The 16,318-nt window shown below is 32.6% G+C and overlaps 1 protein-coding gene across 1 annotated transcript; it reads left to right on the top strand.

Annotated features, from left to right (window-relative positions):
• Positions 1-7,458: 7,458 nt before the first annotated feature.
• LOC142631389 (uncharacterized) lies at positions 7,459-13,272 on the top strand. The gene is made up of 8 exons (XM_075805537.1): positions 7,459-7,824; positions 8,695-8,999; positions 9,670-9,741; positions 10,321-10,382; positions 10,733-10,889; positions 12,038-12,118; positions 12,201-12,290; positions 12,796-13,272. Exons 2-8 carry the CDS (start codon positions 8,721-8,723, stop codon positions 12,916-12,918), a joined length of 864 nt encoding a protein of 287 aa, XP_075661652.1. The 5' UTR covers positions 7,459-7,824; positions 8,695-8,720; the 3' UTR covers positions 12,919-13,272.
• Positions 13,273-16,318: the final 3,046 nt, after the last annotated feature.

Consider the following 16,318-nt stretch of genomic DNA (forward strand, 5'->3'; position numbering starts at 1 on the left):
GAAAGGACCCACAATAATAGTGGGTAGAGAAGTCCCACACGCAAGTGGTGAAGGGCCACACGGAGGTGGAGAAAACCCACACAGAGGTGGTGGAGAAGGCCACACGAAGGTTATAGTATTGTGTTATTCACAAGGCTTATCATTCATAAATGTTTTTTTCCCCTACTAAATCCCAAAAAATTATTGGTTCAAAAAGTTACATTTGTTATAGTATTTTAGTACAACTACTATTTATTGGCATTTTCAATGAGAGACGCTGATTGTTAAAATCTTCCATTTTCAATTATAACTATTAAATTATCACTAAAAAAAAAGTACAACTAGTTAATAAAGAAGCTAGTAAGCTGTTGATCTTCTAGTCTTTACCAATCACTAGCGCAATTTATAGAAAAAAAAATGATTATATACAACAAACATATGTGTGCTTCAGATTTACTACCATCTTCATCATAATTTTGAGGGAAAAAAAGAAAAGAATTATATTGATAAAAAAAGTATACATATTATATGAATGCTTTTTTATTAATATATTTCTTGATTTCAATTTCTAGTGGTTTTGGTTTTTAATTTTGAGAAGGAATTGATGGAGATTGTAGAGATAGAGATTTCTTTATAAAGGTTATTTGTAGGATTTTGCTTTTTATTGGGTGAGTGGGTGGAGAAGAAAAGTGGTGGTGAATGGTGATTACATTACATGATACTAGGATGGATGAATGTGATTGTGAGTGCACTTGCATTATTGGAGTATTTTTTTGTGATCGGATAGCTAAAAGTATTATTGAGAAGATGGATTGGAGAATACAATGTTAGACAGAGGTAAGAAGAGGAAGATGGATGTTTGGGGTTTTCAGGGACGGACCCACTAAGGGGCTGAGGGGGGCCATGCCCCCCCCCCCCCCGCGCCCCCAATTTTTTTGAAAAATTTAAATAGCATATAGGATGAACAAAAGAAATCTCCAATTCACCAATACCATAATTCAATAATTCATAACCAAAAAAATCTCATACAAAAAAAAAAAAAAATTCCCTTACTGGGGTTTCAACAATTTATATGATTTTTTTAATTGATTTATAAACTATGGGAAAGTAAATTACAATATTTATATTTTTTTCAAAAGATAAAATGCCAAAATTCTTTTAGAAGCCAATATTGATGACATAGCATTGCCAACTCTTAATATTGATATCTCAATTTTTTAAAATCCTCAAATAAAGTTTTGAAAAACTTTATTAGTGTGATTTTCAGTTGCATCCAAAAGTATGAGATTATCATATTGGTGAGTTGGTCAACATGATAAAATCAACATATTAATTCCAATTACCCAAAATCTGGAGATCTGAAGTCCTCTTCTTTGAAAAATGTTAAAATATCATGTTGTAACTTTCAACTTTTTTGGTTCATATTATATCCTTCTTGACTTAAATATTTAGGTAATAATGTGCAATTTCTTATCTACCATAATTTTTTATTTTAATAAATCATGTCACATGAAATTTTTTTGGTTCATGCTTTGGCCCCCCTAAGTTCAAATCCTGGTTCCATCCTTGGGGTTTTGTTAATATTCCATGCTAAATTTATTTGTAATTCTATTCTCATTTTAATGTGTTTTTGGATAGAATGTACTTGAGTCTATTCAAAGTTGTTCAAAACTATCGGAAGTAAATTTTGTGATCTGTTTGAGATGGCACGACCTACATTGCCCGATTGGACATATGGCATCCAAAGTTGAAACCTTTATCAAGTGTAATTTGTGACCTGCTTGCAACCTACCTTGGTCACAACTAGGCCACAACTGGGAAACATACAAATTCTTCATTGCAATATGTTGGGTGTTGCCAACCATTGCTCATGATTTACTTTTGCATGAAAACCGACTTCCTATGTTTGTGATGTTGAATATATTTGAGCTTACAACCTACCATCGAGAAGTTACTGCTTTGAAGTTTGAACAACAATAGTAATAGCATGGAAAAGGAAGTAAAACAGAAATAGAACAAAACTATTTTTTCACAAGGAAAATTATATATTTGGTCTCTAACCTTTACACTGTATGTCAAGTAGGTCCTTGACTTTTCAACTGTGTCAACTTGGTTTCTAACTTTTTGATTTTGTGTCAAAATTGTCCTTATTGTTAAGTGATGGATATAAAATGTTAATATAGTTAACCACACAAGTAAAATATTATTTATTTTACGTGTAGACTGACACCTGTATTGCCACACTAACATTAAATTAAATATTTTTTTAAAAATAAATAACTGAATACTAGATGTTAGGGACATATTTTTATGTAATTGGTATATCCTATGACAAAATGCACTTTACTTATAATTAAATAATTCTAGGTTGATTTAAGAATATCATGACAAGTGGTTTTATTGAAGACATATTACTTAAGAAACAGTACAAGAAAAGCTTAAACAGGTTGTTTTGATACCTAACTCGACACCTTCGAGGCTTCGATCTATTGAGCTTTATTGAATCGCGATACCTATCTCGATACCTCTCAATCTATAAAGGTATGCAAATTCTAAATATACATATCTGTTTTTGGCCCATGATGACAAGGTTTTTCTGGGGACCAAGTGGCTTTAAAGTTTACAAGTGTGGATTGAAGAACCTTGCATCAAACAACAACAATCAAGTTGCTATGCAATTGGTCACAGATTGGGATTTGTGCAAGAAGAAGTCTCTACAATATCAAGTCTAATTGGAGTAGGGGCGTGCATGGTGGATTGAGAAGTTTTTTCAACCCAACCCACCATGGTGGGTTAAAAAAATTCCAACCCAACCCATGTGGATCGGGCTAAACCCATGGGTTGGACAGTTATTTTTTTAATTACTAATACTATTATAAAATTGAGTATTAGAGCAACACCACCATAAATAAGAGCAAATTTATGACCAAATAATTATGAGCATAACACCAAAAACAAACACAAACTATATGAGGAGACCTTAGGGTTTGGGTTTTATTTAAAAAGAAAGGCAAAAAAGTAAATAAAAAAATTATATAATATTTTTTTAGAAACATTTTATTGGGAGAATGATAAAATAAAAAATGTTGTTGATAGCTTTTTATATTTCCCATGAAAGTGATGTCAATAATTTCCTATTATGGTTTTTTAACAATTACTATAAGGGCGTCTGTTAATATGACCATTTTTTAATATACTTTTTAAGTTTTAAATATATATTAAATATAGTCGGGTTGGGTCAAGTTAGACAGATTTTTGAATCTTTTAACCCAAACCCAACTCGACCCACTATAAAATTTTTTTTATAACCCAATCCAATTCACCAACCCTTAAAAAACAACCCAACCTGGTGAGTTGGGTTATATCGGGGCGGTTTTGGCAGGTTGATGGGTTCGTTGCACACTCCGAAATTGAAGATTAGTTTAAGGGTTCAACTGTAAGTTAGTATTTTGAAATAAGCTGAGTAGTGGTAAGATTTCTTATACTTATTGCCGATTTGTCTTAATTAGTAAATTTTTAGGAGTGGTGACCTGAAATTCATCCAGTAAGAGTTTTTGCATGCAAAGGTTTTTTCATTAGTTAACAAATTAGTGTACCAATTTAATTTACATTGCACTTTATTTTAGGTTTTTTAATTTATAATAGAAACAAAGAAGTAACTTTACTTGAAGGTCTTTAAACTTTTATTTATTGATTTTGTTTGTTGACGGGAATTTTTTCTATTTATTAAATTATTTTTTCTATACACAAAACACCAAAAAAAGTACAAAAGACTATTTTTTAAAAATGTTTTTACGTTACAATTTTTTTTTTTTAATTTTAAAATTTGTGAAGAAGGGCCACACATTATGGGCGGGCAATATATTTTTCTCCTGCCTATTTGGACCAACTGAATTATGGGGACAAAAGTTATTTTTGGGCCTAAACTTTTAATGTTTATATAATTATATATATCATAAAAGAAAATTTTTAAGTGGGGAAGGAAAAAGAGTGTCAAGCGGAGATCATGCATCATCAATGACTGGTGACCTCCGTGTTAACCGTCATTTTATTTATTTTTCCTTGAATCCCCCTAGCTTTAACATAGATTGATCATTGTTATTATGTTTTTATTTTTTTTCTCTCTCTCTCTCTCTCTCTCTTTTATGTTCTTAATTTGGTTGTGAATGAGTATTTTCCCAAGAATATGGAATACTTACCTCAACTTGATCTTGGTTGCTAAGGATTTGGATCGGGTGTAATAGTACTATACAACTACCGCATCATGTGAGATGCAAAGTGACAAGATTGATATTTTTTCTTACCCTATCAATTTTTACACCTTACGTACTTGTGGTAAATTGGCAATTGCATTTATGAATTTTTTATAATGAATTTTACATTGCATTCATTATATATTTTTCAAAAATTCTTTTTATCATGGGGTTTCGGAAAATTAATTTGTACACTTGGCATGGCCGTGGTTGGAACTTGGAGGTGATACAACGTGAGCAAAGGACTAGTTTTCAATAATAAAAAGCCAAAAGTAAAGCATGTAAACATATCAAAAGTCAAGATGGTATTCAATGTAAACGATGCCAATTCAAAATATCAAATTTAATGCTTCAAGTTGGTATGCTATAGCTCCTTCTAGGAAATGTTATGTACATTAATTTATCTATCTGTTGCTGGTCCACTTTTACCAGCAACCCATCCGAACCTTAAGTGACGGAGCAGAATCTCAATTGTAAAACTTAAAAAAATCACTCTATATATGATGAAGCAAAACTAATTCATCAAAATATTAATTGAGGTGAAAATGAGAAAGAAAATCATCGCAAAGTATTTTATATATAGATATGGGAAGAATCCACAATAAGGAACTTAACAGATATCCCTAATTGTAATAAAGATGATTCTCTCACTCTTCTCTTTTCATTTGCTCATAAACCCCAATTATAGTGTCACTCTTTCACCTCTCTTTCTCTCTCTCTTGTTATGCTTCTTCCTTTTTCTTTTTTCGTGTCCCCTTAACTGAGGTATAGGATGGGTGTTTCTACTCTTGGGTGGTGCAATTTCTCATGAACGAGAGATGGGTAGTGGGTTGTTGTCCCATTAGTGTTCCTTCGCTTATATTTAGATGAAATAGTAGGTCTGCTATAGATTGTTTGACCGTGTAGAAGGATCATTCAGCATTTAACGTCAAATGAATATTGGTATATGATGATAGTTAATGTAGGGGTGATTGTTTGCTTCCTCTGCACATCTCTTCTTCTCCCTACCAAGCCTTTCTTCTTGGCTACTTTCCAATTTTCTTTCATATTTCAAAGGCCATGCCGAGAATTCTTCCTTCTTTGGTCAACTACCAATAAAATTCGTTAGCCGTGGCCTCCAATGTGCTCCTATATGGGGTTTTCCTATGCTATCACGGTGGGCCTCTATAGAATGGTCCATGGGGCCGGCCATTTTAGGTGGGCCCTAACTCATGCCCTCACATTTATAAAATAAGTTAGGTTTTAAACGGACCCGTTTGGATAGAACTTATTTTGTTGAAACTGAAAACTGAAATACTGTAACAAAATAATTTTTAAATATGTAAATAGTGCCGTGAGATCCATTTTTAATGAAAAAGTAGCTAAAAAGTGAAATGTGTGGGACCCGTGAACAGTGCACGGTGCACTATTCATAGTGGAAAAGTCAAATGTTGCGGCTAAAAAAAAAGAGAAAATGCAACATTGAAAACACAGACTTGAGATAATCTCTATCCAAACACATTCATATTGTCATATAAGTACTCCTTCGTCCCAGTTTGTTTGTCCTCTATTTCATTTTGAAATATCTCAAAATGTTGTCCCTTTTTAAAAATAAAATTAATTAATTTACTAATATTCCTATTATACCCCTACTTTATTTTCAAAACATTTTTTTTAAAAGCTAATAAATTTATTTAAGGGCAATTTTGTAAATTTATACATTTTTATAAGGCAGACAAGACAATAAATAATGTTCTCTTAAAAAATTTGACTTTTCAAACAGGACAAACAAAATGGGACAAGGGAGTATTATTTATATGCAACTTTTAGTTTTTATTTATTCTTAAACCAATTGTGATTACATTTTTTTAATCCAATTTCGTTAATTACAACTTATAAGCAAGTACAATGATTGCAAGACCAAATAATAAAGTATTGCATTATGTGATAAAAAATTGTAAAGTATAAGAAGAACCACTGCTAGGATTTGGGCAATTACTAAGTTCTAGTGTTCTACCAAAACTTTTAAAAAATATACGTTTTGCTACACTTAATACTGTTTGAAAGTTCCTTACTTCTCTAAGACGAGATGGAGAATGAGAGCGAAGAAGCAAGAAATTTTTTAAATAATGGGGTTTGTGCTTAGGGAGCAAATTTAATTCTTTTGAAAAAAAAAATGTACTACTTAGAATTAGCCAAAACCTTAGTAAAAGTTCTTGTATTTTACCCTAATCTATCCCATTATTATTTTAAAATTAAATAAAAACTTTTGTATTGTACGATTTTGATCATAGATTTATTGAGAGAAAATAATAAAATATTGTATAATTTCACAATGAAACCTGAGTACAACTAAGAGGAATAAGAGGGACCTATTATTTATAAAAGAAAAAAAAGACATGGAAGATTTTTTGAGAAATCCTTCGGCATGTTGTCATACATTGCAGGTATATTTGATTTACCAGGAGGCGGCTGCAAGGTGACACCTTGAAACTCAAAAAAAAAAAGAAAAAGGTATTGAACATACTTGCAATTAATTTATTTTCCCCTCTCTCTTTCATATATATATATATATATATATATATATATATATATATATATTTATTTATTTATTATTACTAAGCACCAACGTAAAACCATTAGAAAATTCCCTAGTTACTTTTGCTTTATTCTCTATTTATAGGTGTTCTTATCTACCATTGGCTAGTCTAACAATCCATTCCACATATAATTAATTAAATATTTTTAAGAAGCGTCAAGTAATTCCTATTTATCCAAACTTAGTGGTTTTGTATTTGACTTTTTAATTAAACAAAAAAGTCAACTGATAACTTTTATTACAACTCACATATGCAACAAATTATGAACTGTGGAAAAAAAAATGATAAATTCACGTGAATCTTTAATTTCACCGCTCACAAGCCACGACAACAAATGTTATGTAATTTTTTTTCCCTTAATGCAAACGTTATGTAATTTGTTATTATGGTACTTGACTTTTTGATAAATTAATAATGGATTTTGAACAATGCGTGAATGTAGCATGCCCGACACGGCCGATTATAGTGCACCTTTAAAGAGCAATCAATTATTCTATAAAAAAAAAAAATATATATATATATATATATATATATATATATATATCCATAATTTAAAATTTTTCAATTCAAAAAGAAAAAAATTATACAAAAAAAATACAATTGCACAACAACTTCAAGATAAAGACCACAAAAGAGTGGCAGAATCTATGACGTCCGTTACAATCTAGGAAACTCGTGATAACCACAAACAACAACACATAAAACCGTAATTTGACACACCTTTCGCTTTGGACGAACGTTGCCGAACCTATAAAACAAAGAAAAACCCACGCCAGCTTCGTATAAATCCGAACCTAAGACAACAACAACCTCAGCTCCGACCTCCTCCTCGTATAAAAACAAAACCCAAAACTCTCTCTCTTTCTGTCATTTTGTAATTTTCCTATTTGTATTCCAAAGTGAACGCTTAGAGGGAGAGAGAGAGAGAGAGAGAGAGAGAGAGAGAGAGTTTGGACTTTTTCTAAGGAAAGCTGAAAATTCAAAGTCTTTTCGAGGAAATAATTAATCTACAGGTACTTTCTCTCAGCTTTGTCCCTTTTTTCCTTTCTCTTCCGTCTTATCAATTTGCATTTGGGTGTGTGTTTGTTTGTGTTGTTGTTGATTTTGCTTTTGGGGTTATTGAAAAGATCCTAAATTTGTTCAAGTTTCGTTTGTGATTGGTGGTGATCTTAGGGTTTTGTGTTCAATCGTTCTGGTAATTTGTTGATCCTAATTTTATGTTTTTTTTGGTGGGGTTTTGGGGTTTTTGAGGAAAAAAGATTGGGAATTTGGGTTGGGGTAAAGGGTAATGCAACCCTTTTGTTTGTTTACTGAGAAAACAGAGGAAAAGTAAATAATTTGATTGTTTTGAAATTGGGTTTTATTGGGTGAAATGGTATTTTTCCTGCATTTTCTGATCTGCCAAACAGAGGGCTGAAATGGGTTGTCTTTGTAGGAAATTTGAAGCTATTCATATGGAAATGTTTTATTTTTTGGTTTTAGTTTATCATGATGTTGCTGGAAATAGGCTTTTCTCTTTCGTGGGGAAAGGAAAAAGAACAAGAACAAAGAAAACTTGGAATCTTATGATTCCAGACTGCAGCTTTCAATTCAACCTGTTTCAAATTCCAATTTTTTTTTTTTTTTTTTTCACGATAGCTGAAGAAACTGAGAAAAGTAGAAGGGAAGTGGACGTTTTGAATGTGATGCTTTATGTTTCTATACGGAGAAATGAAATCCATCATGGAGATATTTTTTTAAAGTTTTTTACTTTTAGCTGTGAACTTGTGAATACATTTAATTATTACTCAGCAGAAAAATGTCTTTGAATAAAATCGAATATTACTTATATTTTGGCAAATGACAACCTTGGAACTTAATTTATTTGTGGTTATGTTATGCAGTCTTAGGGGCTTTGGTTTGAGTTAGAATGGGTGAGCACCTAGTTTTGTGTGTTGATCGCCTCATTACACCTGAAAGTTTGCAATCACTGCAAGTGGCTGAAGCAGCCCCAGGATCTTCTGGAGAGAGTTCTGGCTCACATCCTGCTGATCCACCCACTTGTTCCATTGATGTTGAGGGGGTTGAGGAACATGGGATGTCTGAAGAAGAAGAACCACTGATTCAGACGGTGGAATGTCGCATTTGCCAGGAGGAGGATAGCATTAAGAATTTGGAGATCCCTTGTTCTTGCAATGGTAGTTTGAAGGTATTTGTTTTTTTATACAATGCGTTCCTTTCTGAATTTGAAATCTTTAAATATTAAAGGGTTCTCTTTCCTCATACCTCTTGCTTATTTTGGAATTTGAAATTTGTTTTAAAGGGAATATTCCAATTTCCATCAACACTAAATGAACTAAGATTTTTGGTCATGGTTCCATATGGAGTAGGCTATCACTTTATAATATTTTTTTGTATAGTATTTTGTTGTTTGCTTTTTGATCATTTATGCTTGAATCAATTCCTTGGGATTTAAGTAATAGCATGGCGTGTGGGTAATTGTTTTTAGTTAATATTCTGAGGAATGTGTTTGTTCATCAATTCCCTTTACCCAATCTAATTGGTTGGGCACTGGTCTCATGTAATAGAATCAAATGGTGGACTATACAATTGGGTAGCCTTTCCTCTTTGAACGCAATATCTCTCCCTCATTAGAGGAGGAGAGGTACTATTACTATCATTTGGCTACAAGGCCTAATGGTCGCTATTCATATTTTTTCTATTATGAAAATACAACCTTTATGTTAATGACATATTGCTCTAATAAAGCTAGATAGTGGTATTGGGCCATGCATTCATCAACCCAAAGTGGTATGTGTCATGCATTATTTGATCACAAAACCTAACAGCCTATCCCCTCCCCCCGCCTTTTTATACAGTTTGCTCATAGGAAATGTGTTCAGCGATGGTGCAATGAGAAGGGAGATATTACTTGTGAGATATGCCATCAGGTAAGCCCCCACATTCTTAGTGTCTGGAACTGTTGCTCTCTTCATCTCTGTTCGGTAAAGATTCTAAATGGATGATCTCTCTATGTTGGATTAATAATGTTTTGAGACTTGCACATATTCTTGGAAATAAACAACTTGTTTATTTTCAGAAACTGACTAGGGTGATAGTTTTCTATTTCGCCAGTGATTTGTGAGTCACGAAATACATTGTTGTATCATGATCAGTGATATCTGATGTTTCACAGGTAGTTTGAGAGGATTTGATTCCTTCTGATTTATTTTATTTTTGTATTGAAGGGGGTTTTTTTTTAATCTTTTTATTATTTATTATTATTTATTATTTTTATAAATGTGATTTGCAATTAAGCACTGCAAAGTCTTGAATGTTTTAGGTGCATTTTGCACAAATATGGATGAGGGTGGGTACTTTAAATAGCATGGTCTCCTATTTGAGTATAATATTTGTGTGTATTTGCTCGAAATGCTTCTGACTATATGGTTTTCGTAAGCTCGTTCCATTTATGAGTTGAGAAGTCAAATTAGTTTATCGACTTTCACAGAAAAATTCTATCTTTGCAGCCTTACGAACCTGGTTATACTGCCCCACCTCCTCACTCTGAAGATACGACAATTGATATAAGGCAAGTTTGAACTCTGTCCCCTATGCTTATTACTCTTATTGACGAATTATTTGGTTTGCTTGATGCAGGGATGAACTTAATAGACATAAACACCACACTCACACACATATGTATAGGGTGTGTGCCTATATACTCATACATTTATATATACTTACGTGTACAGATGGGTAGATATATTCCCCCCCGACCCCCCCACAAAAACACACACACACACACACACACACACACACACTCACACTACCTCCTGTCTGCAAATAATTATTCTTTAGTTCTTTTCATTGTGGTCGCTATAAATGGACTTGTATCTTTCATGTTCATATTCTCTTTTGTTTCATGGATGTGTCTCTTAGTGAGGGTTGGACGATTTCTGGTAGCCCATTGGATTTGCGTGACCCTCGACTGTTGGCAATGGCAGCAGCAGAAAGACATCTTTTGGAGGCTGAGTATGATGACTATGCTGATACTAATGCCAGTGGAGCTGCATTTTGCCGCTCCGCCGCTCTAATTGTAAGCCATAAAAACCACTTCTTAAATTGTATCTAAATGTTAGATGTCTAAATGTTAAGGTTATATAGGAATCAATGTCTTGGTGACATCTGTCCTACTTGAGAACTTATCTTGTACATATATCAGAAGATTAACAAGACTTGACACCTGCATAATTTATGGGACTTACAAAAATATGTTCCTACTGGCTTGTTTAGTTTTATTCTTTCACTCCTTCAACTTCCCCGCCACCTGTGTTGGTAAAAGTGTCAAACACACATGCCCTCTTGGAGCCTAGGTGCAAAACTCAAAGCACAAGCACGTGCTTGATTGAAGTGAAACACCTTTAACAAAAACATACGTAACATATAATTTTTTTAAAAAAAGAATAAAGTCAAGAGTAATATATTTTGCTTATTAACTAACATAAATAGTGAATTGGACAATGTTTGTAAGTTTAATTTTTACGTGAGTTATTTTATTTTCTTAAAATTTTAATATAGTAAATTTGAAATCAGTTAATGGATAATATGATAACAACCTAGTCATAAAAAGTTTAAACATAAAATTTTATATAATTCTCTTGTACTTTATGATCAAGTGAAGTATATGGTTCAATAAAAATATATCAAAAAATCAAAGATCAAGAGCACAAGAATAGTGAATTATCCTTATCCATGTCTCTTGATATGTGAACAAAAAATTGGTTGTGTACTACATTATCTTTATTTATGTCTCTTATTTATGTCATTATTCATGCCTCTTGATATGTAAACATTATTGTCTTGTTGAATTTTATGAACAGTATTGAATTGTGATTCTCTTTTTAGCTTGGTGGTGATTCCAAGTATCAATATGTGGTGAATCCTAAGATTTTAGGCAGATACTACATGGTGAAGCCTAGGATTGTCCTGTTTTTCTTTTCTTTTTCCTTATTTCTACTTCTCAGTTCTCACCCTTTGTCCTGCGTCAGCTGGTCAGCTTGACAGCATTTGGACCTTATTGTACATTGTCTGATATGGGCTTTCTCATAGGCAACACTTTGTATGCACTTGTTCTCAATTGGAAAAGGAAAATTTATTTTTTGGTTCTCTATGGACCCTTGTCACTTAGAGTAGTATCAATTCAACATTACTATGGTTTAACTATTTTCTCTTGTTTCTTGTCAGTTAATGGCCCTTCTGCTGTTAAGACATGCCCTATCCCTTACCAATGCTGACGGGGATGATGATGCTTCAACTTTTTTCTCTGTAAGTAGGATATTGGTGTTTCAATTTCTATGAAAAAATTCACATTGCTACACTGTTTGACTAAATTGTTAATGCTCAACAGCTTTTCTTACTACGGGCTGCTGGTTTTCTTCTCCCATGTTACATTATGGCCTGGGCCATCAGTATTTTGCAGCGTCGAAGACAAAGACAGGTTAGCATTCGGTTCTGCTGTCTTGAATATATTTTTCAATTTGTGGCCAATAGTAGCAATGAGGTTGATTATGCAAGGAAAATCAATTGGAATTAGGCATGCTTCTCATGCACTGAAAAACTTGTTGGGGTTGTTCTTTGATCTACTTTTTTGATCATTTAAGAGAAGTTTCCCACTTAATATAATTGGACTTAAAAAAATATTTATGGCTGGCTACAATCTTTGGAGGGGAATTTTTGCAGGGAAATGATGTCTATTCAACAAATGGGGTTTTCTTGAATGGAATTTTCTTGCTTCCTTTTCATAATCAAGATCTCTCTCTCATTTTCAGTGCATTTGCCTCTCAAATAACAGATGTTCACATCCAAGTCCTGTCATTTTTGTATTACATACTTGAGAGTTTCTGGCTTGTTTATTTGTTAATGCTTTAATTTTAAAATTGCTGTAAATTATTTTTCTTAATACTATTTTATTAATTTGTTTATACATTTTTCTATTGGGTCAGGAAGCTGCAGCACTAGCAGCAACTGAAGTTGCATTTATGCTGCAAGCTGGACAACGTCGGGCCTTGCAGTTCACCATAGCACCAGGACCTGCAGTAACCCCCCATCAGGAACCACTTCAATGATATGGCGTTGATAACTGTGGTAAGATTCTGCATTGGTGAAGCAGAAAACTTGGAATTGGAAATTTGAGCGTGCTGTTTAATCTGCTACTGGCAGAGAGAAAATTGGAGGGTTATGTTTTACTTTTCTGTGAAGTTGTATCTTTAATAGGGTCTTCTATGACCCTTTCTCATATTTTTAATTTAAAATTTTTACTTCTTTGAATCTCCTCCCATTTCTCTCATTATGTTTGTACATGTAACTCGGATCTTACTGCAGCAACAGATATGCTACTTGAGAAACTTGTCTTATTAGAGCTGTTTCCACATGTTATCATAAATGCAAACAATCCTGGATACTAGAATTTATGTTGTAAACGTGTAAGAACTGGACGATGATGAAGTTTTTTTACCAGCAAAGCAGCACTGCATCTATACAATCTATTATAACAGAGGTTCTAAAATAAAATTTTCCAAGTTCCTATTGCACCATGTTAGTGACATTCTTTCCTATCTTTTATCTTTTATTGTTCAACCTTTCATCTCTTTCAATAGATGCCTTCTTTATCTCCTTTAACAGTTGCCTGCTTAAATTGTCCATTTCATTCCATTCCTCTCATGCATTTTCAAATTTTCTTCTTTATATCTTTTTAAATTCTACTCGTTCACTTTATTAAACCTTTCATCTCCTTCAACCTCTCTTCTATCTTATTTTTTTTCAAATAAATTTCTAATTACTTCCTTTTCCCCTGCTCTCTCACTCATTAAATATGTCAACAACAAAAGAAAAAGGTCAAGACTCTATTTCTTTGATTTTTTTAATCTTTTGGTGGATATTTTTATTACTTGTATTGCCTTTTTAATTTTTTTTTATTATAATTGATTTAATTGCCACATAACATTAAAGTTTTTAGGTGTTCAATTCTTGATCACAAGTTGTCATTTTTCGTTCTGTTTTTTTTTTTTTTTGTTTGTTTTGTTTTTTTTGTTTTTTTTTTTTTCACTTCACTTTGGTTTGATTTGAGTTTGGATTAATAATTAATTGTTTTGGAAGTGAGAATTTGAGTGTTTTTTTTTTCAATTGATTCATTTAGATGTTAAACTACGATGTTTTACAAAGTTTTGTTTAATTTTTAATCCTTCTGGGTGGAAAAATTGTAGTTTTTGTGGAGAAAGTACATTATTTTTGAAAGTATTTTATAGTTGCACATATCCAAACCAAAAAAATGGGTAGTCAAACGAAAATAATTGGATAGGTAACATATTTAGCTATTGCAATCGGATTTTTATTATTGATATTGCTAATATTTGTTTATTTGATAATTTTTTTGGGTGCACAGAAATTTTGCAATTTTGTTTATATTGTTTATTTAATACTCTTAAATATGAGATTTTACTAATACTTTGAAACCTAAAATAAAATATTTTTATTAGAAAAATATTTTGTTACAGGTGATTAATTTAAATATATGATCTAGCAACTATTTTAGAAAATATATTATATATTATATCCCAATAGATAATAATTAAATATTATTGCTCATTGCTCTGCGCTTCTTTTCTTTTATGGGTAAAATTCATGTACAATTATTTAGGTATTGTACCTAAGATTATCCAAATAAATTCAGTCATGTGTCTTTGGAATCAGCATTGACCAAAAAGCCGATAAGCCACATGGTTGTGCTTCATTGAGCATTAAAGTAACTTGGTTGAATGTAAATAGGGAACTAAGTCATATGATTGAATTTAAGTGAGGAATATAAGGTATAGAATAACTATATTTAAGTTTTGTCTTTATATTATATTCACTAATGACCTTTATGCTTTTAAATAAGCTTGAGGTAAACATGCCGTCACTAGCACTAATGCACTATTAAACTTGCAATTTGCATGTATTTCAAATCTTAGTTTTTAGCCATGTCATGGTATATGATATAACCAGTATATATATGTCTCTCTCACATAAGAGAAAATCTTATATGCGCTGGTCTCATGAGACTAATGTCTCACTAACCGGCGTAAGAGATACTATCTCCTCACATAGAGGTGGATTTTATGCTTGTGAGGTTCACCTCCATGTGAGAGGGGTGTTACGTTATGCCCCTTACTCAATATCTTTTTTTCCATGCCATAGGCAAGACGGTTATGCTCTCATGCTTTCTATGTCTCAATTTCTCCCTTTACAATTTTCTCCCTTCCTTTACCTTTGCCTCAATTGTTTTTTTTAACCTACTTAATATATGGTGTTTCTTTAGTCCAAAAGCTTGTTATAATGCTTGTCTGTCCTTTTTGGTTTTCAAATGAAATCGTTTATTCTTTCTATTTATTTGAAGGGATCTAATGCTGTTGTGCAGAAGCAAAACTCTACACAACTGTTGGCACGTGCCAACTTTTAATCCACCTGCTATAAAATATAGATTAAGGCCAGCCAGCCTATGCTTGAATCTTCACAAGAATATGATTCTTGCTCTTTTTATGTTAAGATATCAATGGAATGTGATTAAGCAATGATTTGATGTTAATGATCCTGAATTTGTACCAAGTTTTACATGTATTTTCGTCATTTGTCAAAAAAGCCTCTAGTCCTTTATTTCTGTGTTGATAGTGGACCCAAAGAATTTGGGTATATATGCTGGCCCATCCGATTAAGGCTGCTTATCTTGTATCACCCTTTATTTATTTTTAAACTGAGGTTCTGGAATCCTATTACTTTAGTAGCTCCATTCTTAAGAATCTGCAAAGACACCCTACTTTGATTTAAGTTAACTGTCATTTCTGATTTAATGTCCCACATGTATGTTAAGACAGAATTGTAACATGAAAGGTTCTGGCCTTGTCCCTCATACAATTTTATTATATACATGTCTTGTTCAGAGTTCTGGTACAAAATTCATGATTCCAAATATAATTTGCAGAAATTTAACTTAGGCAAATCAGAGTTAACTTATGAAACGTGCATGCATGGTAGTTGCTCACATGCTAAATTTTACAATCACACAACTTTCAGAATGAAAGGTGCATACCACCATAGATGAGGTAGTGTTTTTTTGGGATTGCCAGCTGATGATATGAAGGGTGATGAAGAAAAAGAATTCATAGATTGTTTAAAGTTAAATGTGATGGTGAAGGATGATTTTGGAAAGCAAGAATTCATTGATTCTTTTGCTTTAATACAACACTAGGAGAAGAGGCCCACATTGTAGAGTATCTAACCTCTACTATACTTGGCCTGGACCATGACCAGTCCCCATCCTTCCTTCCTTAGACCACTTTTTTTTTCTCACACATTCAATTTAAATTGTGAAGAAGCCTGTGCTTTAGCATATTTTTCTTCTTGTTTTTGGGATTTTATAACTTAAACGTGGGTGAAAGAAGTGAGGGAAAAAAGAAGAGAGGGAGAGAAAGATGGTCTTCATGGATAAGC

This window comes from Castanea sativa, chromosome 4, assembly GCF_040712315.1.
Source record: "Castanea sativa cultivar Marrone di Chiusa Pesio chromosome 4, ASM4071231v1".
Taxonomy (NCBI): domain Eukaryota; kingdom Viridiplantae; phylum Streptophyta; class Magnoliopsida; order Fagales; family Fagaceae; genus Castanea; species Castanea sativa.